Genomic DNA, 25,270 nt, shown 5'->3' with positions numbered 1-25,270 from the left:
TGGTGGTGGTGGTGGTGGTTGGAGTGGAGGGGATGGTGGTGAGGAGATGGTGGTGGTGGTGGGGATGGTTGTGGTGGTGGGGATGGTTGTAGTGGTGGGGATGGTTGCAGTGCTGAGAGTAGTGGTGGGGATGGTTGTGGTGGTGGGGATGGTTGTAGTGGTGGGGATGGTTGCAGTGCTGAGAGTAGTGGTGGGGATGGTTGTAGTGGTGCAGATGGTTGTAGTGGTGGGGATGGTGGTGGTGGGGATGGTGGTGGTGGGGATGGTTGGAGTGGAGGGGATGATTGTAGTGGGGGGGATGGTGGGGGGATGGGGGTGGTGGGGATGGTTGTAGTGGTGGGGATGGTGGTGGTGGGGATGGTTGGAGTGGAGGGGATGATTGTAGTGAGGGGGATGGGGGTTGGGATGGCAATGGTGGTTGTGGTGGGGATGGTGGGGGGGCGATGGGGGGATGGTGATGGTGGTGGGGATGGTGGTGGTGGGGATGGTTGGAGTGGAGGGGATGGTGGGGGGGGATGGTTGGAGTGGAGGGGATGGGGGGCATGGGGGTGGTGGGGATGGTTGTGATGGTGGGGATGGTTGTGATGGTGGGGATGGTTGGAGTGGTGGGGATGATTGGGGGGGATGGTGGTAGGAATGGTGGTGGGGGGATGGTAGTGGTGGGGATGGTTGTGGTGGTGTCGATGGTGGTGGTGGTGGGGATGGTGGTGGTAGTGGGGATGATTGGAGTGGTGGGGATAGTTGGAGCGCTGGGGATGGTTAAAGTGGTGGGGATGGTGGTGGGGATGGTTGTAGTGGACGGGATGGTGGGGATGGGGATGGTTGGAGTGGTGGGGATAGTTGGAGCGCTGGGGATGGTTAAAGTGGTGGGGATGGTGGTGGGGATGGTTGTAGTGGACGGGATGGTGGGGATGGGGATGGTTGGAGTGGTGGGGATGGTGGTGGGGATGGGGATGGTTGTAGTGGAGGGGATGGGGATGGTTGGAGTGGTGGGGATGGTTGGAGTGGTGGGGATAGTTGGAGTGGTGTGGGGAAGGTGGTGGTGGAGATGGCAGTGGTGCAGAAGGAGGTGGTGGTCACTGAAGTGGTTCCTGATGCAGCAGTTCTAGATCTACTCTTGCCAATGGAGGGGCTCAGAGGACCATTAGGACTTACGGGGCCAGGAGGGCTGGATCGGTTGGCGGGGCTGGTGCTGCCACCACTGCCCATAGAGCTCAACAGGCCCATGGTGCTCATGCAGTGGTGTCCCCACCATCCATGGGGTGACCATGTGGTGGTGGCCACCTTGGGACCCCTCCATGTCAACCACCCTCCCCAGTGGCCCCACATGTGTCACCCAAAGAGGGGACAATAAAGTAAGTGCTTTATTCAACTACAAACATGGAGTTGATAGAACCATGCAGGGAGGAAGGTGGGAGATGCCCTGGTGCTTCCTCACCCGTGGCTCTTGGCTTCTTCTGCTCAAGGGATGATGATCTGGGATGGCTTCTGTATGTGGATCTGGGGAGGAAGGAAGGAGAGATGGCGGTGGAGCTGGGGGGGTTGTCCCCACTATGGTGGGGGGGTCCTAGGGACATGACACCCACCTTCTGAGAGGTATCCATCTTCTCCAGGTAAATCTGGGTGGCGCTGGGGGTCTCCAGGTCTGTTGGGGAAAGAAAGAGAGCATAGACCAGAGCAGCAAACTGGGGGGCTGCAGCTCCACCTGGCCACCACCACCCATTTATCATCCATCATCCATCCATCCATCATCCATTATCCATCCCTCATCCAACCATTCATCCATCATCCATCCATCATCCCTCATCCATCCATCATCCATCAATCCATCCATCCATCCATCCATCCATCCATCCATCCATCATCCGCCATCATTCATCATCCATCCATCCATCCATCCATTCATCATCCATCCATCCATCCATCATCCATCCATCCATCCATCCATCCATTCATCATCCATCCATCCATCCATCCATCATCCACCATCATTCATCATCCATCCATCCATCCATCCATCCATCCATCCATCCATCATCCATCCATCCATCCATCCATCCATCCATCCATCCATCCATCCATCATCCCTCATCCATCCATCATCCATCATCCATCATCCATCATCCATCCATCTATCCATCATCCATCATCCATCCATCCATCCAGCCAGCCAGCCAGCCAGCCAGCCAGCCATCATCCCTCCATCCATTCATCATCCCTCATCCATCCATCATCCATCCATCCATCCATCCATCCATCCATCCATCCATCCATCATCCACCATCATTCATCATCCATCGTCCACCATCCATCATCATCCACCATCCATCCATCATCCATCATCCATCATTCATCCATCATCTGTCCACCATCCATCCTTTCATCCATCCCATCCATCCATCCATCATTCATCCATCATCCATCCATCCATCCATCCATCCATCCATCCATCCATCATCCATTCATCATCTATCCATCATTCATCCATCACCCATCATCCATCCCACTAGCTCCATTACCTTCCAGCATGTATCCTTGATTGTTGGTGGCAAAGCCCTGGGGGCTGCTCCAGCTCTCTTCGATGCTGCAGTAGAGCTCCGAGATGGACGTCAACTTATCCCTGCATGGTGCCATGGAGGTGGATGAGAACCAGATCCACTCCTATGGGACAACCCCTTATCCCCACCCCACTTGCCTGTACATCTCCTTCTGCCTCCTCGCCCGCACCAGGAAGATGGTGAAGATGCCGATGGCCAACACCAGCCCGGTCACTGGGACCCCTATGGCCACCCCAACCTTGCTGATCCGTGAGCTGCAGGCCTTGTCCTGGTACCAAAATGCTGCCTTGTCCGAGCACCTGATGAGGACACATCCACATCCACGTCCACATCCACATCCAAGTGGTGACACCAGAACCAAGCCAAGGAGGGGGCACCCACTGCGTGAAGGACACCCAGTGGGGTCCTTACATGCACTCTGGTCCTTCTTTGAGCACCTTGCAAGTGCCAAAGATGCAGGGGAGGGGGTCTGTTGTTCGCTGGTCACATCTGGTGATGCAGATGACGCCGGTGGCCGTGAGGAGTGGGGAATAAAAGGAACTGAAGTTGTTCAGATTGAGGCTTTCACAGACACCTAAGGGTGGGAGGTCACAGGTCAAGGATGTGGCTTAGGGGGGTCCCAGGGTTGATAGGAACATCTCCATGGGTTCACTTACTCTTCTCAACCTCTTCCACCTTGTAGCTGGTGATGTTGGTGAACACAGCATTGAAGCAGAAAGAGCCTGGTGTGGAGAGAGAAGCTGCTGATGGGCACCCTTGGGCTCAAGCTCCATCCTCCCCCTAAACAAGGACCTTGTCCTGGCGCCAAGCAATGCATGGGACCATCATCCATCCATCCATCCATCCATCCATCCATCCATCCATCCATCATTCATTCATTCATTCATCCATCCATCATCCATCCATCCACCCATCCATCCATCATTCATCCATCCACCCATCATCCATCCATCAGCCAGCCAACCAGCCAGCCAGCCATCATCCAGCCAACCAGCCAGCCAGCCATCATCCAGCCATCATCCATCCATCCATCCATCCATCCATCCATCCATCCATCCATCCATCAGCCATCCATCAGCCAGCCAGCCAACCAGCCAGCCATCATGCATGCATCCATCCATCCATCCTTTATCCATCCATCCATCCATCCATCCATCCATCCATCCATCCATCCATCAGCCATCCATCAGCCAGCCAGCCAACCAGCCAGCCAGCCATCATGCATGCATCCATCCTTTATCCATCCATCCATCCATCCATCCATCCATCCATCCATCCTCCATCCATCAGCCAGCCAGCCAACCAGCCAGCCATCATCCATCCATCCATCCATCCATCCATCCATCCATCCATCCATCCATCCATCATCCATCAGCCAGCCATCAGCCAGCCAGCCAGCCAGCCATTACCAGCCATCAGACATCCATCCATCATCCATCCATGGCCACCACTCACAGTTGGGTTGTTCACAGTTCTCATTGCAGGTGGTGGAGTTGGTGATGGCGATGATGAGGTCATTGGAGATGGTCTTCAGTGTTTCATTGGCCTTGGTGCTTGCAGGGACCTTCAGGAGCACTGTGTAGTTCACCACGATGCTGCCCTGGCTGCAAAGAGAAGGGACACGGGTGGCTATGGCAGGGAGACCCACCTGGGACCAACGTGGTGGCTATGGCAGGGAGACCCAACTGGGACCAATGTGGGTTGGAGGGATGCAGATGCCCCATCCCTGGAGAGCATCATGAGCATCCTGGCTAGAACATGGCTTGGAGGGATGTGGATGCCCCATCTTTGGGGAACATTGTGGACCATCCTGAATAGAACATGGCTTGGAGGGATGCAGATGCCCCATCCTTGGGGAGCATCACTTCTAATTGACCCCTGTGGGTCGTCTCATTCCAAATCCCACTGCTGAAGCAGGCCAAGCGGGTCAGGAGCACTCACGTCAGTTCAAGGATCACCACATCTTGATAGCCCTCGATATTCTTGTAGAGGTCTCTCATCTGGAAGACAAAGAGAACCCATGGGGACATCTGACCCCATGCACCTCAAAGGGGTGTCCCTGGTCCTGCCAGGTCCTGACCTGCTCCTTGAACTCCTTCTCAAAATCCTGGAAAGCTGGCGAGGATTTGTCCTGGAGCTCAGTCGTGAATTCCCGGTTATCAATCTTGGTCTTCATCCCCACCGCGGCATCCAGCAGCACTTCCCAAGCAGGGGGAGAGCCATGGGCAACCGAGCCAGGTGCCCCTGCCCCTCCAGGGTGCCCTTCAGCAGGGGACCTGTTTGGGGCCTTATGGTGGCCCCATTCTCAATTTGGTCCCTCCATGGTGTTCCCATTCCCAGGGCAGTTATTCATGGTGTCCCGTTCCCAAGCTGCTTCCTCTTTGGTGTCCCCCTTCCCATGTTGGTCCCTCCATGGTGCCCAGTTCCCAGCTCAGTCCCTCCATGGTGCCCCATTCCCTGCTCAGTAACTCATGCTGGCCCCTTCTCAAGCTGGTCCCTCATTGGTGTCCCCATTCCCAGCTCAGTCCCTCCATGGTGGCCCATTCCCTGCTCAGTAACTCATGCTGGCCCCTTCTCAAGCTGGTCCCTCTTTGGTGTCCCCATTCCCAGCTCAGTCCCTCCATGGTGGCCCATTCCCTGCTCAGTAACTCATGCTGGCCCCTTCTCAAGCTGGTCCCTCTTTGGTGTCCCCATTCCCAGCTCAGTCCCTCCATGGTGCCCCATTCCCAGCTCAGTCCACCTTTAGAGGCCCTATTCCCAGGTTGGTTCCTACATGGTGTTCCCATTCCCAGCTCAGTTACTCATGATGCCCCATTCCCAAGCCACTCCCTCTTTGGTGTCCCCATTCCCATGTTGGTCCCTCCATGGTGCCCCATTCCCAGTTCGGTCCCCCTTTGGTGGCCCCATTCCCAGCTCAGTTAAGTATGACATCCCATTCCCAGGCTGGTCACTCTATGGTGGCCCCATTCTCAGTTTGGTCCATCTTTGGTGCCCCTATTCCCATGTTGGTCCCTCCATGGCGTTCCCATTCCCAGCTCAGTTACTCATGGTACCCCCATTCCCAAGCCAGTCCTTCTTTGGTGTCCCCATTCCCAAGCTGGTCCCTCTGTGGTGGCCCTGTTCCCAATTTGGTCCCTCTTTGGCGTTCCCATTCCCAGCTCAGTCCCTCTGTGGTGTCCCATTCCCATCTCAGTTACTCATGATGGCCCATTCCCAGGTCTGTCTGTCTGTGGTGGCCCCATTACCAGGTTGGTCCCTCTTTGGTGGCCCCATTCCCAGCTCAGTTACACATGGTGGCCCTTTCCCAAGCTGGTCCCTCTTCGGTGTCCCCATTCTTGCATTGGTCCCTCCATGATGCCCAGTTCCCAGCTCAGTCCCTCCATGGTGTCCCCATTCCCAGCTCAGTCACTCCATGCTGGCCCATTCCCAGTTTGGTCCCCCTATGGTGGCCCCATTCCTAGGTTTGTCCCTCTTTGATGGCCCATTCCCAGCTCACTTACTTATGGTGCCCCTTTCCCAAGCCGCTCCCTCTTTGGTGCCCCTATTCCCAGCTCAGTCCCTCCATAGTGACCCCTTTCCCAGCTCAGTTACTCATGGTAGCCCCTCCTAAAGCTGGTCCTTCTTTGGTGACCTCATTCCCAGCTCAGTCCACCTTTAGAGGCCCTATTCCCAGGCTGGTCCCTCCATGGTGTTCCCATTCCCAGCTCAATCCCTCTTTAGTGGCCCCATTCCCAATTCAGTCTCTACATGGTGTTCCCATTCCCAGCTCAGTCCCTCCATGGTGTTCCCATTCCCAGGGCAGTTACTCATGGTGGCCCATTCCCAAGCTGCTTCCTCTTCGGTGTCCCCCTTCCCATGTTGGTTCCTCCATGGTGCCCAGTTCCCAACTCAGTCCCTCCATGGTGGCCCCATTCCCAATTTAGTCCCTCCATGGTGTTCCCACTCCCAGCTCAGTTACTCATGGTGGCCCTGTTCCCAAGCTGGTCTCTATTTGGTGGCTCCATTCCCAGGCTGGTCCCTCTATGATGCCCCATTCCCAGCTCAGTTGCTCCATGGTGTTCCCATTCCCAGCTCAGTTACTCTTGGCCCACTCCCAAGCAGGTCCCTCTATGGTGGCCCTATTCCCAGGTTGGTCCCTCTATGATGGCTCATTCCTAGCTCAGTCCCTCCATTGTGGCCCATTCCCAGCTCAGTTACTCATGTTGGCCCCATTCCCAATTTGATCCCTCCATGGTGTTCCCATTCCCAGCTCAGCTCACCTTTAGAGGCCCATTCCCAGGTTTCTCTCTCTGTGATATGCCCATTCCAAGCTCAGTCACTCTTTAGTAGCCTCATTCTCAGCTCAGTCCCTCCACAGTGTCCCCATTCCCAGCTCAGTCCCTCCATGGTGTTCCCATTCCCAAGCCCTCCCTCTTTGGTGCCTCCATTCTCAGCTCAGTCCCTGCATGGTGTTCCCATTCCCAGCTCAGCTCCACATGGTGGCCCATTTCCAGGTCAGTCTGTCTGTGATGGCCCCATTCCCAGTGTGCTCCCTCTTTGGTGGCCCCATTCCCAGCTCAGTCCCTCCATGTTGTTCCCATTCCCAGCTCAGTCCCACCATGGGGCCCCCATTGCCATCTCCATCCCACCTCCAGGTGACCCCATTCCTGCTCAGCTCCCAGGATTGGGTTCCTACCATCCTTGACCTCGATGCTGTCCTTGGCCTCCTGGCACTCGCTTCCCTGGAAGTTCTCAGGGCAGAAGCAGAATCCATTGCTCCAGGTGCCCCCATTTTGGCATATCGGGAATTGGCAGGATTCCCCATAGAATCCATCAGAACATTCGCACTCAGACCCGTTCCAAAAGCCACCATTAAGGCATGGATCTGCAGGGATATGAGGGTGGGACATGGCTGGAGACACCCGGAGCCCATAGGGAAGGGCAGAGGGAAGGAGGAGGCCTCACCTGTATTTGTGCTGCTGGGAGGGGTTGTATGGAGGGTGGACCTGGGAGTGCTGGGAATGGGAATGGTGGAGCTGGATGGAGCAGTGGAAGAGACACCAGAAGCCGGGGTGGTGGTGGAGATGGAGGTGGAGAGTGTAGAAGGGGTGGAGGTTGGATACCCTGATCCAGTTTCCAAACTTGTTCCAGCTTCCAAAGTGGTAGAGGGTTCCAAAGTGGTTCCAGTCTGCAAAGCTGTTGCAGGTTCCAAAGTTGTTCCAGGTTGCAAAGCTGTTCCAGTCTCCCAAGCGGTTCCAGGTTCCAAAGTGGATGCAGGTTCAAAAGTTGTTCCAGTCTCCAAAGTGGTTGCAGATTCCAGAGTTGTTGAAGGCTCCAAAGCAGTTGCAGATTCCAAAGTAGTTCTAGTATGCAAAGTCGTTCCAGTCTCCAAAGTGGTACCAGGTTTCAAACTGGTTCCAGGTTCCAAACTGGTTGCAGATCCCAAAGAGGTTCCAGCTTCCAAAGTCATTCCAGTTCCCAAAGTGCTTCCAGATTCCAAAGTGGTTCCAGTTTCCAAAGTTGTTCCAGTCTCCAAAGAGGTTCCAGGTTCCAAAGCGGTTCCAGTATCCAAAGTAGTTTCAGTATCCAAAGTGGTTCCAGGTTCGAAAGTAGTTCCAGGTTCCAAACTGGTTGCAGATTGCAAAGCAGTTCCAGTTTCCAAAGTCATGCCAGTCTCCAAAGTGGTTCCAGTTTCCAAAGTGGTTATAGATTCCAAGGTTGCTCCAGTCTCCAAAGTGGTTCCAGTCTCCAAAGTTGTTGCAGGTTCCAAAGGGTTTCCTGGTTCAAAGGTGGTTAAAGTTTCCAAAGAGGTTCCAGATTGCAAAGTGATTGCAGTTTCCAAAGTGGTTGCAGGTTCAAGCACAGTTGTAGTTTCCAAAGAGGTTCCAGTTGCCAAAGTGCCTCCAGCTTCCACAGTGGTAAAAGATTCCAAGGTTATTCGAGTCTCCAAAGTGGTTCCAATTTCCAAAGTGGTTGCAGATCTCAAAGTGGCTCCATCTTCAAAAGTGCTTACAGTTTCCAAAGTGGTTACAGGTTCCAAGGCGGTTGCAGACTGCAAATTGGTTCCAGTTTCCCAAGTGGTTGCAGACTCCAAAGTTGCTGAAGTTTCCAAAGTGGTTCCAGTTTCCAAAGTGCTTCCAGTTTCCAAAGTGGTTCCAGGCTCCAAAGTGGTTGTAGATTCCAAAGTGGTTCCAGTTTCCAAAGTGGTTGCAGGTTCAAAGGTGCTTCCAGTCTCAAAAGAGGTTGCAGTCTCCAAAGTGGTTCCAGCTTCCAAAGTGGTTCCAGTTTCCAAAGTGGTTCCAGGTTCAAAAGTGCTTCCAGTCTCAAAAGAGGTTGCAGTCTCCAAAGTGGTTCCAGCTTCCAAAGTGGTTCCAGTTTCCAAAGTGGTTCCAGGTTCAAAAGAAGTTCCAGTTTCCAAAATGGTTGCAGATTCCAAAGCCGTTGAAGTATCCAAAGTGGTTCCGGTCTCGAAAGTGGTTCCGATTTCTAAAGTGGTTGCAGGTTCAAAAGTAGTTCCAGTTTCCATAGTGGTCACAGATTCCAAAGTGGTTCCAGTCTCCAAAGCGGTTCCAGCTTCCAAGGTGATTGCAGACTCCAAAGTAGTTGAAGTTTCCAAAGTCATTCCAGTCTCCCAGGTGGTTCCAGTCTCCCAAGTGGTTGTAGATTTCAAAGTTGCTCCAGTCTCCAAAGCTGTTCCAGTCTCCACAGTGGTTGCAGGTTCAGAAGTGGTTCCAGACTCGAAAGAGGCTGCAGTCTCTAAAGTGGCTCCAGTTTCCAAAGTGGTTGCAGATTCCAAAGCCGTTGAAGTATCCAAAGTGGTTCCAGTCTCCAAATTGGTTCCAGTTTCTAAAGTGGTTGCAGGTTCAAAAGTAGTTCCGGTTTCCACAGTGGTCACAGATTCCAAAGTGGTTCCAGGTTCAAAAGTGGTTGTAGACTTCAAAGTTGTTCCAGTTTCCAAAGCTGTTTCAGTTTCCAGTGTGGTTCCAGTTTCCAAAGTGGTTGCAGGTTCAAAAGTGCTTCTAGTCTCAAAAGTGGTTGCAGTCTCCAAAATAGTTCCAGTTTCCAAAGCGGTTCCAGTTTCCAAAGTGGTTCCAGGTTCAAAAGAAGTTCCAGTCTCAAAAGTGGTTGCAGATTCCAAAGCCGTTGAAGTATCCAAAGTGGTTCCGGTCTTCAAAGTGGTTCCGATTTCTAAAGTGGTTGCAGGTTCAAAAGTAGTGATAGTTTCCATCATGGTCACAGATTCCAAAGTGGTTCCAGTCTCAAAAGTGGTTGCAGATTTCAAAGTTGTTCCAGTCTCCAAAGCTGTTCCAGTCTCCACAGTGGTTGCAGGTTCAGAAGTGGTTCCAGACTCGAAAGAGGCTGCAGTCTCTAAAGTGGCTCCAGTTTCCAAAGTGGTTGCAGATTCCAAGGTTGTTGAAGTTTCCGAAGTGGTTCCAGTCTCCAAATTGGTTCCAGTTTCTAAAGTGGTTGCAGGTTCGAAAGGAGTTCCAGTTTCGATAGGGGTCACAGATTCCAAAGTAGATCCGGTCTCAAAAGAGACTGCAGTCTCCAAAGTGGTTCCAGTTTCCAAAGTGATTGCAGACTCCAAAGTTGTTGAAGTTTCCAAAGTGGTTCCAGTTTCCAGTGTGGTTCCAGTTTCCAAAGTGGTTGCAGGTTCAAAAGTGCTTCCAGTCTCAAAAGTGGTTGCACTAACCAAAGTAGCACCAGTTTCCAGTGTGGTTCCAAATTCCAAAGTTGTTCCAGTTTCCAAAGTAGTTCCAGTTTCCAATGTGGTTGCAGGTTCAAAAGAAGTTCCAGTTTCCAAAGTGGTTGCAGATTCCAAAGTTGTTGAAGTTTCCAAAGTGGTTCCAATTTCTAAAGTGGTTGCAGGTTCAAAAGTACTTCCAGTTTCCACAGTGGTCACAGATTCCAAAGTGGTTCCAGGCTCCAAAGTGGTTCCAGGCTCCAAAGTGGTTGTAGACTTCAAAGTTGTTCCAGTTTCCAGTGTGGTTCCAGTTTCCAAAGTGGTTGCAGGTTCAAAAGTGCTTCTAGTCTCAAAAGTGGTTGCAGTCTCCAAAGTGGTTCCAGTTTCCAAAGTAGTTCCAGTTTCCAAAGTGTTTGCAGGTTCAAAAGAAGTTCCAGTTTCCAAAGTGGTTGCAGATTCCAAAGTTGTTGAAGTTTCCAAAGTGGTTCCAATTTCTAAAGTGGTTGCAGCTTCAAAAGTACTTCCAGTTTCCACAGTGGTCACAGATTCCAAAGTGGTTCCAGGCTCCAAAGTGGTTGTAGACTTTAAAGTTGTTCCAGTTTCCAAAGCTGTTCCAGTTTCCAAAGTGGTTCCAGTTTCCAAAGTGGTTGCAGGTTCAATAGTGATTCCAGTCTCAAAAGGGGTTGTAGATTCCAAAGTTGTTGAAATTTCCAAAGTGGTTCCAGTCTCCAAAGTGGTTCCAATTTCTAAAGTGGTTGCAGGTCCAAAATTTGTTGAAGTTTCCAAAGTGGTTCCACTCTCAAAAGAGGCTGCAGTCTCCAAAGTGGTTCCAGTCTGCAACGTGGTTCCAGTTTCCAAAGTGATTGCAGACTCCAAAGTTGTTGAAGTTTCCAATCTTGTTCCAGTCTCCAAAGTTGTTCCAATTTCTAAAGTGGTTGCAGGTTCAAAAGTAGTTTCAGTTTCATATGTGGTCACAGATTCCAAACTGGTTGTAGATTCCAAAGTTCTTCCAGTCTCAAAAGTGGTTCCAGTCTCAAAAGTGGTTCCAGGTTCAAAACTGGTTCCAGGTTCAAAACTGGTTGCAGTTTCCAAAGTGGCACCAGTTTCCAGTGTGGTTCCAGTTTCCAAAGTGTTTCCAGTCTCCAACGTGGTTCCAGGTTCAAAAGCGGTTCCAGTTTCCAAAGTGGATCCAGTTTCCAAAGTGGCTCCAGTTTCCAAAGTGCTTGCAGGTTCAAAAGTGGTGTCACTCTCAAAAGAGGCTGCAGTCTCCAAAGTGCCTCCAGTCTCCAAAGCGGTTCCAGTTTCCAAAGTGGTTCCAGTCTCCAAAGTGGTTGTAGATTTCAAAGCTGTTCCAGTTTCCAGTGTGGTTCCAGTTTCCAAAGTGGTTGCAGGTTCAAAAGTGCTTCCAGTCTCAAAAGTGGTTGCAGTCTCCAAAATAGTTCCAGTTTCCAAAGCGGTTCCAGTTTCCAAAGTGGTTCCAGGTTCAAAAGAAGTTCCAGTTTCCAAAGTGGTTGCAGATTCCAAAGCCGTTGAAGTATCCAAAGTGGTTCCGGTCTTCAAAGTGGTTCCGATTTCTAAAGTGGTTGCAGGTTCAAAAGTAGTGATAGTTTCCATAGTGGTCACAGATTCCAAAGTGGCTCCAGTCTCCAAAGCGGTTCCAGTCTCAAAAGTGGTTGCAGGTTCCAAAGTTGTTGAAATTTCCAAAGTGGTTCCAGTCTCCAAAGAGGTTCCAATTTCTAAAGTGGTTGCAGGTTCAAAATTTGTTGAAGTTTCCAAAGTGGTTCCACTCTCAAAAGAGGCTGCAGTCTCCAAAGTGGTGCCAGTCTCCAAAGTGGTTCCAGTTTCCAAAGTGATTGCAGACTCCAAAGTTGTTGAAGTTTCCAAAGTGGTTCCAGTTTCCAGTGTGGTTCCCGTTTCCAAAGTGGTTGCAGGTTCAAAAGTGCTTCCAGTCTCAAAAGTGGTTGCACTAACCAAAGTAGCACCAGTTTCCAGTGTGGTTCCAAATTCCAAAGTTGTTCCAGTTTCCAAATTGGTTCCAGTTTCCAAAGTAGTTCCAGTTTCCAATGTGATTGCAGGTTCAAAAGAAGTTCCAGTTTCCAAAGTGGTTGCAGATTCCAAAGTTGTTGAAGTTTCCAAAGTGGTTCCAATTTCTAAAGTGGTTGCAGCTTCAAAAGTACTTCCAGTTTCCACAGTGGTCACAGATTCCAAAGTGGTTCCAGGCTCCAAAGTGGTTGTAGACTTCAAAGTTGTTCCAGTTTCCAAAGCTGTTCCAGTTTCCAGTGTGGTTCCAGTTTCCAAAGTGGCTGCAGGTTCAATAGTGATTCCAGTCTCAAAAGGGGTTGTAGATTCCAAAGTTGTTGAAATTTCCAAAGTGGTTCCAGTCTCCAAAGTGGTTCCAATTTCTAAAGTGGTTGCAGGTCCAAAATTTGTTGAAGTTTCCAAAGTGGTTCCACTCTCAAAAGAGGCTGCAGTCTCCAAAGTGGTTCCAGTCTGCAACGTGGTTCCAGTTTCCAAAGTGATTGCAGACTCCAAAGTTGTTGAAGTTTCCAATCTTGTTCCAGTCTCCAAAGTTGTTCCAATTTCTAAAGTGGTTGCAGGTTCAAAAGTAGTTTCAGTTTCATATGTGGTCACAGATTCCAAACTGGTTGTAGATTCCAAAGTTCTTCCAGTCTCAAAAGTGGTTCCAGTCTCAAAAGTGGTTCCAGGTTCAAAACTGGTTCCAGGTTCAAAACTGGTTGCAGTTTCCAAAGTGGCACCAGTTTCCAGTGTGGTTCCAGTTTCCAAAGTGTTTCCAGTCTCCAACGTGGTTCCAGGTTCAAAAGCGGTTCCAGTTTCCAAAGTGGATCCAGTTTCCAAAGTGGCTCCAGTTTCCAAAGTGCTTGCAGGTTCAAAAGTGGTGTCACTCTCAAAAGAGGCTGCAGTCTCCAAAGTGCCTCCAGTCTCCAAAGCGGTTCCAGTTTCCAAAGTGGTTCCAGTCTCCAAAGTGGTTGTAGATTTCAAAGCTGTTCCAGTTTCCAGTGTGGTTCCAGTTTCCAAAGTGGTTGCAGGTTCAAAAGTGCTTCTAGTCTCAAAAGTGGTTGCAGTCTCCAATGTGGTTCCAGTTTCCAAAGTGGTTCCAGTTTCCAAAGTGGATCCAGGTTCAAAAGAAGTTCCAGTTTCCAAAGTGGTTCCAGGTTCAAAAGAAGTTCCAGTTTCCAAAGGGGTTGCAGATTCCAAAGCCGTTGAAGTATCCAAAGTGGTTCCGGTCTCCAAAGCGGTTCCTATTTCTAAAGTGGTTGCAGGTACAAAAGTGGTGATAGTTTCCATAGTGGTCACAGATTCCAAAGTGGTTCCAGTCTCCCAAGTGGTTGTAGATTTCAAAGTTGTTCCAGTCTCCAAAGCTGTTCCAGTCTCCGCAGTGGTTGCAGGTTCAGAAGTGGTTCCAGACTCGAAAGAGGCTGCAGTCTCTAAAGTGGCTCCAGTTTCCAAAGTGGTTGCAGATTCCAAGGTTGTTGAAGTTTCCGAAGTGGTTCCAGTCTCCAAATTGGTTCCAGTTTCTAAAGTGGTTGCAGGTTCAAAAGTAGTTCCAGTTTCCACAGTGGTCACAGATTCCAAAGTGGTTCCAGGTTCAAAAGTGGTTGTAGACTTCAAAGTTGTTCCAGTTTCCAAAGCTGTTTCAGTTTCCAGTGTGGTTCCAGTTTCCAAAGTGGTTGCAGGTTCAAAAGTGCTTCCAGTCTCAAAAGTGGTTGCAGTCTCCAAAATAGTTCCAGTTTCCAAAGAGGTTCCAGGTTCAAAAGAAGTTCCAGTTTCCAAAGTGGTTGCAGATTCCAAAGCCGTTGAAGTATCCAAAGTGGTTCCGGTCTTCAAAGTGGTTCCGATTTCTAAAGTGGTTGCAGGTTCAAAAGTAGTGATAGTTTCCATAGTGGTCACAGATTCCAAAGTGGTTCCAGTCTCCAAAGTGGTTCCAGTCTCAAAAGTGGTTGCACGTTCCAAAGTTGTTGAAATTTCCAAAGTGGTTCCAGTCTCCAAAGAGGTTCCAATTTCTAAAGTGGTTGCAGGTTCAAAATTTGTTGAAGTTTCCAAAGTGGTTCCACTCTCAAAAGAGGCTGCAGTCTCCAAAGTGGTGCCAGTCTCCAAAGTGGTGCCAGTCTCCAAAGTGGTTCCAGTTTCCAAAGTGATTGCAGATTCCAAAGTTGTTGAAGTTTCCAAAGTTGTTCCAGTCCCCAAAGTGGTTCCGATTTCTAAAGTGGTTGCAGGTTCAAAAGTAGTTCCAGTTTCGATAGGGGTCACAGATTCAAAAGTAGATCCGGTCTCTAAAGAGACTGCAGCCTCCAAAGTAGTTCCAGTTTCCAAAGTGATTGCAGACTCCAAAGTTGTTGAAGTTTCCAAAGTGGTTCCAGTTTCCAGTGTGGTTCCAGTTTCCAAAGTGGTTGAAGGTTCAAAAGTGCTTCCAGTCTCAAAAGTGGTTGCACTAACCAAAGTAGCACCAGTTTCCAGTGTGGTTCCAAATTCCAAAGTTGTTCCAGTTTCCAAAGTAGTTCCAGTTTCCAATGTGGTTGCAGGTTCAAAAGAAGTTCCAGTTTCCAATGTGGTTGCAGGTTCAAAAGAAGTTCCAGTTTCCAAAGTGGTTGCAGATTCCAAAGTTGTTGAAGTTTCCAAAGTGGTTCCAGTTTCCACAGTGGTCACAGATTCCAAAGTGGTTCCAGGCTCCAAAGTGGTTCCAGGCTCCAAAGTGGTTGTAGACTTCAAAGTTGTTCCAGTTTCCAAAGCTGTTCCAGTTTCCAGTGTGGTTCCAGTTTCCAAAGTGGTTGCAGGTTCAATAGTGATTCCAGTCTCAAAAGGGGTTGTAGATTCCAAAGTTGTTGAAATTTCCAAAGTGGTTCCAGTCTCCAAAGTGGTTCCAATTTCTAAAGTGGTTGCAGGTTCAAAATTTGTTGAAGTTTCCAAAGTGGTTCCACTCTCAAAAGAGGCTGCAGTCTCCAAAGTGGTTCCAGTCTGCAACGTGGTTCCAGTTTCCAAAGTGATTGCAGACTCCAAAGTTGTTGAAGTTTCCAATCTTGTTCCAGTCTCCAAAGTTGTTCCAATTTCTAAAGTGGTTGCAGGTTCAAAAGTAGTTTCAGTTTCATATGTGGTCACAGATTCCAAACTGGTTGTAGATTCCAAAGTTCTTCCAGTCTCAAAAGTGGTTCCAGTCTCAAAAGTGGTTCCAGGTTCAAAACTGGTTGCAGTTTCCAAAGTGGCACCAGTTTCCAGTGTGGTTCCAGTTTCCAAAGTGTTTCCAGTCTCCAACGTGGTTCCAGGTTCAAAAGCGGTTCCAGTTTCCAAAGTGGATCCAGTTTCCAAAGTGGCTCCAGTTTCCAAAGTGCTTGCAGGTTCAAAAGTGGTGTCACTCTCAAAAGAGGCTGCAGTCTCCAAAGTGCCTCCAGTCTCCAAAGCGGTTCCAGTTTCCAAAGTGGTTCCAGTCTCCAAAGTGGTTGTAGATTTCAAAGCTGTTCCAGTTTCCAGTGTGGTTCCAGTTTCCAAAGTGGTTGCAGGTTCAAAAGTGCTTCTAGTCTCAAAAGTGGTCGCAGTCTCCAAAGTGGTTCCAGTTTCCAAAGTGGTTCCAGTTTCCAAAGTGGATCCAGGTTCAAAAGAAGTTCCAGTTTCCAAAGTGGTTGCAGATTCCAAAGCCGTTGAAGTATCCAAAGTGGTTCCGGTCTTCAAAGTGGTTCCTATTTCTAAAGTGGTTGCAGGTTCAAAAGTGGTGATAGTTTCCATAGTGGTCACAGATTCCAAAGTGGTTCCAGTCTCCCAAGTGGTTGTAGATTTCAAAGTTGTTCCAGTCTCCAAAGCTGTTCCAGTCTCCACAGTGGTTGCAGGTTCAGAAGTGGTTCCAGACTCGAAAGAGGCTGCAGTCTCTAAAGTGGCTCCAGTTTCCAAAGTGGTTGCAGATTCCAAGGTTGTGGAAGTTTCCAAAGTGGTTCCAGTCTCCAAATTGGTTCCAGTTTCTAAAGTGGTTGCAGGTTCAAAAGTAGTTCGAGTTTCCACAGTGTTCACAGATTCCAAAGTGGTTCCAGGTTCAAAAGTGGTTGTAGACTTCAAAGTTGTTCCAGTTTCCAAAGCTGTTTCAGTTTCCAGTGTGGTTCCAGTTTCCAAAGTGGTTGCAGGTTCAAAAGTGCTTCCAGTCTCAAAAGTGGTTGCAGTCTCCAAAATAGTTCCAGTTTCCAAAGCGGTTCCAGTTTCCAAAGTGGTTCCAGGTTCAAAAGAAGTTCCAGTTTCCAAAGTGGTTGCAGATTCCAAAGCCGTTGAAGTATCCAAAGTGGTTCCGGTCTTCAAAGTGGTTCCGATTTCTAAAGTGGTTGCAGGTTCAAAAGTAGTGATAGTTTCCATAGTGGTCACAGATTCCAAAGTGGCTCCAGTCTCCAAAGCGGTTCCAGTCTCAAAAGTGGTTGCAGGTTCCAAAGTTGTTGAAATTTCCAAAGTGGTTCCAGTCTCCAAAGAGGTTCCAATTTCTAAAGTGGTTGCAGGTTCAAAATTTGTTGAAGTTTCCAAAGTGGTTCCACTCTCAAAAGAGGCTGCAGTCTCCAAAGTGGTGCCAGTCTCCAAAGTGGTTCCAGTTTCCAAAGTGATTGCAGACTCCAAAGTTGTTGAAGTTTCCAAAGTGGTTCCAGTTTCCAGTGTGGTTCCCGTTTCCAAAGTGGTTGCAGGTTCAAAAGTGCTTCCAGTCTCAAAAGTGGTTGCACTAACCAAAGTAGCACCAGTTTCCAGTGTGGTTCCAAATTCCAAAGTTGTTCCAGTTTCCAAATTGGTTCCAGTTTCCAAAGTAGTTCCAGTTTCCAATGTGATTGCAGGTTCAAAAGAAGTTCCAGTTTCCAAAGTGGTTGCAGATTCCAAAGTTGTTGAAGTTTCCAAAGTGGTTCCAATTTCTAAAGTGGTTGCAGCTTCAAAAGTACTTCCAGTTTCCACAGTGGTCACAGATTCCAAAGTGGTTCCAGGCTCCAAAGTGGTTGTAGACTTCAAAGTTGTTCCAGTTTCCAAAGCTGTTCCAGTTTCCAGTGTGGTTCCAGTTTCCAAAGTGGCTGCAGGTTCAATAGTGATTCCAGTCTCAAAAGGGGTTGTAGATTCCAAAGTTGTTGAAATTTCCAAAGTGGTTCCAGTCTCCAAAGTGGTTCCAATTTCTAAAGTGGTTGCAGGTCCAAAATTTGTTGAAGTTTCCAAAGTGGTTCCACTCTCAAAAGAGGCTGCAGTCTCCAAAGTGGTTCCAGTCTGCAACGTGGTTCCAGTTTCCAAAGTGATTGCAGACTCCAAAGTTGTTGAAGTTTCCAATCTTGTTCCAGTCTCCAAAGTTGTTCCAATTTCTAAAGTGGTTGCAGGTTCAAAAGTAGTTTCAGTTTCATATGTGGTCACAGATTCCAAACTGGTTGTAGATTCCAAAGTTCTTCCAGTCTCAAAAGTGGTTCCAGTCTCAAAAGTGGTTCCAGTTTCAAAACTGGTTCCAGGTTCAAAACTGGTTGCAGTTTCCAAAGTGGCACCAGTTTCCAGTGTGGTTCCAGTTTCCAAAGTGTTTCCAGTCTCCAACGTGGTTCCAGGTTCAAAAGCGGTTCCAGTTTCCAAAGTGGATCCAGTTTCCAAAGTGGCTCCAGTTTCCAAAGTGCTTGCAGGTTCAAAAGTGGTGTCACTCTCAAAAGAGGCTGCAGTCTCCAAAGTGCCTCCAGTCTCCAAAGCGGTTCCAGTTTCCAAAGTGGTTCCAGTCTCCAAAGTGGTTGTAGATTTCAAAGCTGTTCCAGTTTCCAGTGTGGTTCCAGTTTCCAAAGTGGTTGCAGGTTCAAAAGTGCTTCTAGTCTCAAAAGTGGTTGCAGTCTCCAATGTGGTTCCAGTTTCCAAAGTGGTTCCAGTTTCCAAAGTGGATCCAGGTTCAAAAGAAGTTCCAGTTTCCAAAGTGGTTCCAGGTTCAAAAGAAGTTCCAGTTTCCAAAGGGGTTGCAGATTCCAAAGCCGTTGAAGTATCCAAAGTGGTTCCGGTCTCCAAAGCGGTTCCTATTTCTAAAGTGGTTGCAGGTTCAAAAGTGGTGATAGTTTCCATAGTGGTCACAGATTCCAAAGTGGTTCCAGTCTCCCAAGTGGTTGTAGATTTCAAAGTTGTTCCAGTCTCCAAAGCTGTTCCAGTCTCCGCAGTGGTTGCAGGTTCAGAAGTGGTTCCAGACTCGAAAGAGGCTGCAGTCTCTAAAGTGGCTCCAGTTTCCAAAGTGGTTGCAGATTCCAAGGTTGTTGAAGTTTCCGAAGTGGTTCCAGTCTCCAAATTGGTTCCAGTTTCTAAAGTGGTTGCAGGTTCAAAAGTAGTTCCAGTTTCCACAGTGGTCACAGATTCCAAAGTGGTTCCAGGTTCAAAAGTGGTTGTAGACTTCAAAGTTGTTCCAGTTTCCAAAGCTGTTTCAGTTTCCAGTGTGGTTCCAGTTTCCAAAGTGGTTGCAGGTTCAAAAGTGCTTCCAGTCTCAAAAGTGGTTGCAGTCTCCAAAATAGTTCCAGTTTCCAAAGAGGTTCCAGGTTCAAAAGAAGTTCCAGTTTCCAAAGTGGTTGCAGATTCCAAAGCCGTTGAAGTATCCAAAGTGGTTCCGGTCTTCAAAGTGGTTCCGATTTCTAAAGTGGTTGCAGGTTCAAAAGTAGTGATAGTTTCCATAGTGGTCACAGATTCCAAAGTGGTTCCAGTCTCCAAAGTGGTTCCAGTCTCAAAAGTGGTTGCACGTTCCAAAGTTGTTGAAATTTCCAAAGTGGTTCCAGTCTCCAAAGAGGTTCCAATTTCTAAAGTGGTTGCAGGTTCAAAATTTGTTGAAGTTTCCAAAGTGGTTCCACTCTCAAAAGAGGCTGCAGTCTCCAAAGTGGTGCCAGTCTCCAAAGTGGTGCCAGTCTCCAAAGTGGTTCCAGTTTCCAAAGTGATTGCAGATTCCAAAGTTGTTGAAGTTTCCAAAGTTGTTCCAGTCCCCAAAGTGGTTCCGATTTCTAAAGTGGTTGCAGGTTCAAAAGTAGTTCCAGTTTCGATAGGGGTCACAGATTCAAAAGTAGATCCGGTCTCTAAAGAGACTGCAGCCTCCAAAGTAGTTCCAGTTTCCAAAGTGATTGCAGACTCCAAAGTTGTTGAAGTTTCCAAAGTGGTTCCAGTTTCCAGTGTGGTTCCAGTTTCCAAAGTGGTTGAAGGTTCAAAAGTGCTTCCAGTCTCAAAAGTGGTTGCACTAACCAAAGTAGCACCAGTTTCCAGTGTGGTTCCAAATTCCAAAGTTGTTCCAGTTTCCAAAGTAGTTCCAGTTTCCAATGTGGTTGCAGGTTCAAAAGAAGTTCCAGTTTCCAATGTGGTTGCAGGTTCAAAAGAAGTTCCAGTTTCCAAAGTGGTTGCAGATTCCAAAGTTGTTGAAGTTTCCAAAGTGGTTCCAGTTTCCACAGTGGTCACAGATTCCAAAGTGGTTCCAGGCTCCAAAGTGGTTCCAGGCTCCAAAGTGGTTGTAGACTTCAAAGTTGTTCCAGTTTCCAAAGCTGTTCCAGTTTCCAGTGTGGTTCCAGTTTCCAAAGTGGTTGCAGGTTCAATAGTGATTCCAGTCTCAAAAGGGGTTGTAGATTCCAAAGTTGTTGAAATTTCCAAAGTGGTTCCAGTCTCCAAAGTGGTTCCAATTTCTAAAGTGGTTGCAGGTTCAAAATTTGTTGAAGTTTCCAAAGTGGTTCCACTCTCAAAAGAGGCTGCAGTCTCCAAAGTGGTTCCAGTCTGCAACGTGGTTCCAGTTTCCAAAGTGATTGCAGACTCCAAAGTTGTTGAAGTTTCCAATCTTGTTCCAGTCTCCAAAGTTGTTCCAATTTCTAAAGTGGTTGCAGGTTCAAAAGTAGTTTCAGTTTCATATGTGGTCACAGATTCCAAACTGGTTGTAGATTCCAAAGTTCTTCCAGTCTCAAAAGTGGTTCCAGTCTCAAAAGTGGTTCCAGGTTCAAAACTGGTTGCAGTTTCCAAAGTGGCACCAGTTTCCAGTGTGGTTCCAGTTTCCAAAGTGTTTCCAGTCTCCAACGTGGTTCCAGGTTCAAAAGCGGTTCCAGTTTCCAAAGTGGATCCAGTTTCCAAAGTGGCTCCAGTTTCCAAAGTGCTTGCAGGTTCAAAAGTGGTGTCACTCTCAAAAGAGGCTGCAGTCTCCAAAGTGCCTCCAGTCTCCAAAGCGGTTCCAGTTTCCAAAGTGGTTCCAGTCTCCAAAGTGGTTGTAGATTTCAAAGCTGTTCCAGTTTCCAGTGTGGTTCCAGTTTCCAAAGTGGTTGCAGGTTCAAAAGTGCTTCTAGTCTCAAAAGTGGTCGCAGTCTCCAAAGTGGTTCCAGTTTCCAAAGTGGTTCCAGTTTCCAAAGTGGATCCAGGTTCAAAAGAAGTTCCAGTTTCCAAAGTGGTTGCAGATTCCAAAGCCGTTGAAGTATCCAAAGTGGTTCCGGTCTTCAAAGTGGTTCCTATTTCTAAAGTGGTTGCAGGTTCAAAAGTGGTGATAGTTTCCATAGTGGTCACAGATTCCAAAGTGGTTCCAGTCTCCCAAGTGGTTGTAGATTTCAAAGTTGTTCCAGTCTCCAAAGCTGTTCCAGTCTCCACAGTGGTTGCAGGTTCAGAAGTGGTTCCAGACTCGAAAGAGGCTGCAGTCTCTAAAGTGGCTCCAGTTTCCAAAGTGGTTGCAGATTCCAAGGTTGTGGAAGTTTCCAAAGTGGTTCCAGTCTCCAAATTGGTTCCAGTTTCTAAAGTGGTTGCAGGTTCAAAAGTAGTTCGAGTTTCCACAGTGTTCACAGATTCCAAAGTGGTTCCAGGTTCAAAAGTGGTTGTAGACTTCAAAGTTGTTCCAGTTTCCAAAGCTGTTTCAGTTTCCAGTGTGGTTCCAGTTTCCAAAGTGGTTGCAGGTTCAAAAGTGCTTCCAGTCTCAAAAGTGGTTGCAGTCTCCAAAATAGTTCCAGTTTCCAAAGCGGTTCCAGTTTCCAAAGAGGTTCCAGGTTCAAAAGAAGTTCCAGTCTCAAAAGCGGTTGCAGATTCCAAAGCCGTTGTAGTATCCAAAGTGGTTCCGGTCTCCAAAGCGGTTCCGATTTCTAAAGTGGTTGCAGGTTCAAAAGTAGTGATAGTTTCCATAGTGGTCACAGATTCCAAAGTGGTTCCAGTCTCCAAAGTGGTTCCAGTCTCAAAAGTGGTTGCAGGTTCCAAAGTTGTTGAAATTTCCAAAGTGGTTCCAGTCTCCAAAGAGGTTCCAATTTCTAAAGTGGTTGCAGGTTCAAAATTTGTTGAAGTTTCCAAAGTGGTTCCACTATCAAAAGAGGCTGCAGTCTCCAAAGTGGTGCCAGTCTCCAAAGTGGTTCCAGTTTCCAAAGTGATTGCAGATTCCAAAGTTGTTGAAGTTTCCAAAGTTGTTCCAGTCCCCAAAGTGGTTCCGATTTCTAAAGTGGTTGCAAGTTCAAAAGTAGTTCCAGTTTCGATAGGGGTCACAGATTCAAAAGTAGATCCGGTCTCAAAAGAGACTGCAGTCTCCAAAGTGGTTCCAGTTTCCAAAGTGATTGCAGACTCCAAAGTTGTTGAAGTTTCCAAAGTGGTTCCAGTTTCCAGTGTGGTTCCAGTTTCCAAAGTGGTTGCAGGTTCAAAAGTGCTTCCAGTCTCAAAAGTGGTTGCACTAACCAAAGTAGCTCCAGTTTCCAAAGTGGTTCCAAATTCCAAAGTTGTTCCGGTTTCCAAATTGGTTCCAGTTTCCAAAGTAGTTCCAGTTTCCAATGTGGTTGCAGGTTCAAAAGAAGTTCCAGTTTCCAAAGTGGTTGCAGATTCCAAAGCTGTTGAAGTTTCCAAAGTGGTTCCAATTTCTAAAGTGGTTGCAGGTTCAAAAGTACTTCCAGTTTCCACAGTGGTCACAGATTCCAAAGTGGTTCCAGGCTCCAAAGTGGTTCCAGGTTCAAAAGTGGTTGTAGACTTCAAAGTTGCTCCAGTTTCCAAAGCTGTTCCAGTTTCCAGTGTGGTTCCAGTTTCCAAAGTGGTTGCAGGTTCAATAGTCATTCCAGTCTCCAAAGTGGTTGTAGATTCCAAAGTTGTTGAAATTTCCAAAGTGGTTCCAGTCTCCAAAGTGGTTCCAATTTCTAAAGTGGTTGCAGGTCCAAAATTTGTTGAAGTTTCTAAAGTGGTTCCAGTTTCCAAAGTGGTTCCAGGTTCAGAAGTGGTTCCAGTATCGAAAGAGGCTGCAGTCTCCAAAGTGGTTCCAGTTTCCAAAGTGGATCCAGTCTCCAAAGTGGTTCCAGATTCTAAAGTGACTCCAATTTCCAAAGTGGTTGCAGGTTCAAAAGTGGTTCCAGTCTCGAAAGAGGCTGCAGTCTCCAAAGTGGTTCCAGTTTCCAAAGTGGTTCCAGCTTCCAAGGTGATTGCAGACACCAAACTAGTTGAAGTTTGCAAAGTCATTCCAGTCTCCCAGGTGGTTCCAGTCTCCCAAGTGGTTGTAGATTTCAAAGTTGTTCCAGTCTCCAAAGCTGTTCCAGTCTCCACAGTGGTTGCAGGTTCAGAAGTGGTTCCAGACTCGAAAGAGGCTGCAGTCTCTAAAGTGGCTCCGGTTTCCAAAGTGGTTGCAGATTCCAAAGTTGTGGAAGTTTCCAAAGTGATTCCAGTCTCCAAATTGGTTCCAGTTTCTAAAGTGGTTGCAGGTTCAAAAGTAGTTCCGGTTTCCACAGTGGCCACAGATTCCAAAGTGGTTCCAGGTTCAAAAGTGGTTGTAGACTTCAAAGTTGTTCCAGTTTCCAAAGCTGTTTCAGTTTCCAGTGTGGTTCCAGTTTCCAAAGTGGTTCCAGGTTCAAAAGAAGTTCCAGTCTCAAAAGCGGTTGCAGATTCCAAAGCCGTTGTAGTATCCAAAGTGGTTCCGGTCTCCAAAGCGGTTCCGATTCCTAAAGTGGTTGCAGGTTCAGAAGTAGTGATAGTTTCCATAGTGGTCACAGATTCCAAAGTGGTTCCAGTCTCAAAAGTGGTTGCAGGTTCCAAAGTTGTTGAAATTTCCAAAGTGGTTCCAGTCTCCAAAGAGGTTCCAATTTCTAAAGTGGTTGCAGGTTCAAAATTTGTTGAAGTTTCCAAAGTGGTTCCACTATCAAAAGAGGCTGCAGTCTCCAAAGTGGTGCCAGTCTCCAAAGTGGTTCCAGTTTCCAAAGTGATTGCAGATTCCAAAGTTGTTGAAGTTTCCAAAGTTGTTCCAGTCCCCAAAGTGGTTCCGATTTCTAAAGTGGTTGCAGGTTCTAAAGTAGTTCCAGTTTCGATAGGGGTCACAGATTCAAAAGTAGATCCGGTCTCGAAAGAGACTGCAGTCTCCAAAGTGGTTCCAGTTTCCAAAGTGATTGCAGACTCCAAAGTTGTTGAAGTTTCCAAAGTGGTTCCAGTTTCCAGTGTGGTTCCAGTTTCCAAAGTGGTTGCAGGTTCAAAAGTGCTTCCAGTCTCAAAAGTGGTTGCACTAACCAAAGTAGCACCAGTTTCCAGTGTGGTTCCAAATTCCAAAGTTGTTCCAGTTTCCAAAGTAGTTCCAGTTTCCAATGTGGTTGCAGGTTCAAAAGAAGTTCCAGTTTCCAAAGTGGTTGCAGATTCCAAAGTTGTTGAAGTTTCCAAAGTGGTTCCAATTTCTAAAGTGGTTGCAGCTTCAAAAGTACTTCCAGTTTCCACAGTGGTCACAGATTCCAAAGTGGTTCCAGGCTCCAAAGTGGTTCCAGGCTCCAAAGTGGTTGTAGACTTTAAAGTTGTTCCAGTTTCCAAAGCTGTTCCAGTTTCCAGTGTGGTTCCAGTTTCCAAAGTGGTTGCAGGTTCAATAGTGATTCCAGTCTCAAAAGGGGTTGTAGATTCCAAAGTTGTTGAAATTTCCAAAGTGGTTCCAGTCTCCAAAGTGGTTCCAATTTCTAAAGTGGTTGCAGGTCCAAAATTTGTTGAAGTTTCCAAAGTGGTTCCACTCTCAAAAGAGGCTGCAGTCTCCAAAGTGGTTCCAGTCTGCAACGTGGTTCCAGTTTCCAAAGTGATTGCAGACTCCAAAGTTGTTGAAGTTTCCAATCTTGTTCCAGTCTCCAAAGTTGTTCCAATTTCTAAAGTGGTTGCAGGTTCAAAAGTAGTTTCAGTTTCATATGTGGTCACAGATTCCAAACTGGTTGTAGATTCCAAAGTTCTTCCAGTCTCAAAAGTGGTTCCAGTCTCAAAAGTGGTTCCAGGTTCAAAACTGGTTCCAGGTTCAAAACTGGTTGCAGTTTCCAAAGTGGCACCAGTTTCCAGTGTGGTTCCAGTTTCCAAAGTGTTTCCAGTCTCCAACGTGGTTCCAGGTTCAAAAGCGGTTCCAGTTTCCAAAGTGGATCCAGTTTCCAAAGTGGCTCCAGTTTCCAAAGTGCTTGCAGGTTCAAAAGTGGTGTCACTCTCAAAAGAGGCTGCAGTCTCCAAAGTGCCTCCAGTCTCCAAAGCGGTTCCAGTTTCCAAAGTGGTTCCAGTCTCCAAAGTGGTTGTAGATTTCAAAGCTGTTCCAGTTTCCAGTGTGGTTCCAGTTTCCAAAGTGGTTGCAGGTTCAAAAGTGCTTCTAGTCTCAAAAGTGGTTGCAGTCTCCAATGTGGTTCCAGTTTCCAAAGTGGTTCCAGTTTCCAAAGTGGATCCAGGTTCAAAAGAAGTTCCAGTTTCCAAAGTGGTTGCAGATTCCAAAGCCGTTGAAGTATCCAAAGTGGTTCCGGTCTTCAAAGCGGTTCCGATTTCTAAAGTGGTTGCAGGTTCAAAAGTAGTGATAGTTTCCATAGTGGTCACAGATTCCAAAGTGGTTCCAGTCTCCAAAGTGGTTCCAGTCTCAAAAGTGGTTGCAGGTTCCAAAGTTGTTGAAATTTCCAAAGTGGTTCCAGTCTCCAAAGAGGTTCCAATTTCTAAAGTGGTTGCAGGTTCAAAATTTGTTGAAGTTTCCAAAGTGGTTCCACTATCAAAAGAGGCTGCAGTCTCCAAAGTGGTGCCAGTCTCCAAAGTGGTTCCAGTTTCCAAAGTGATTGCAGATTCCAAAGTTGTTGAAGTTTCCAAAGTTGTTCCAGTCCCCAAAGTGGTTCCGATTTCTAAAGTGGTTGCAAGTTCAAAAGTAGTT

General features: G+C 47.7%; 2 protein-coding genes across 2 annotated transcripts in view; one reads left to right on the top strand and one right to left on the bottom strand.

Annotated features, from left to right (window-relative positions):
* Nucleotides 1-1,461: 1,461 nt before the first annotated feature.
* Nucleotides 1,462-7,418, bottom strand: LOC133263083 (mucin-3A-like). Its single transcript, XM_061442719.1, has 10 exons — nt 7,234-7,418; nt 4,639-4,757; nt 4,500-4,558; nt 4,014-4,162; nt 3,215-3,280; nt 2,970-3,132; nt 2,696-2,857; nt 2,520-2,620; nt 1,587-1,645; nt 1,462-1,500 (listed from the first exon to the last, which is right to left on the bottom strand). The coding sequence occupies exons 2-10, from the start codon at nt 4,732-4,734 to the stop codon at nt 1,462-1,464; spliced, it is 894 nt and encodes a 297-aa protein (XP_061298703.1). The 5' UTR covers nt 4,735-4,757; nt 7,234-7,418.
* Nucleotides 7,419-7,564: 146 nt separating this feature from the next.
* LOC133263081 (streptococcal hemagglutinin-like) overlaps nt 7,565-25,270 on the top strand; it is a 39,960-nt gene continuing 22,254 nt past the window's right edge. Inside the window, exons 1-7 of the mRNA XM_061442718.1 lie at nt 7,565-8,138; nt 8,967-9,452; nt 9,741-10,010; nt 13,323-13,826; nt 15,807-16,256; nt 18,057-18,560; nt 20,541-20,990. Coding sequence (XP_061298702.1) covers nt 7,565-8,138; nt 8,967-9,452; nt 9,741-10,010; nt 13,323-13,826; nt 15,807-16,256; nt 18,057-18,560; nt 20,541-20,990 — 3,238 coding nt within the window. The remainder of the gene's footprint in view (nt 8,139-8,966; nt 9,453-9,740; nt 10,011-13,322; nt 13,827-15,806; nt 16,257-18,056; nt 18,561-20,540; nt 20,991-25,270) is intronic.

The sequence above is a fragment of the Pezoporus flaviventris genome, unplaced genomic scaffold (assembly GCF_033815535.1).
Source record: "Pezoporus flaviventris isolate CSIRO_AGI_PZ_B2104156 unplaced genomic scaffold, CSIRO_AGI_Pfla_v1 ptg000245l, whole genome shotgun sequence".
NCBI classification, from domain to species: Eukaryota; Metazoa; Chordata; class Aves; order Psittaciformes; family Psittacidae; genus Pezoporus; species Pezoporus flaviventris.
The sequence above is the reverse complement of the archived record's forward strand: the minus strand, read 5'-3'. Positions and strand labels throughout refer to the sequence as shown.

Excerpts from the sequence above, each read along its gene's own strand:
- LOC133263083 (XM_061442719.1), bottom strand. The coding sequence starts at position 4,734 with ATGAAGACCAAGATTGATAACCGGGAATTCACGACTGAGCTCCAGGAC. Across the intron at positions 3,281-4,013 it reads GAACTGTGAACAACCCAACT|GCTCTTTCTGCTTCAATGCT; the intron begins GTGAGTGGTGGC and ends TCTCCACACCAG. Across the intron at positions 3,133-3,214 it reads GGTGGAAGAGGTTGAGAAGA|GTGTCTGTGAAAGCCTCAAT; the intron begins GTAAGTGAACCC and ends TCCCACCCTTAG.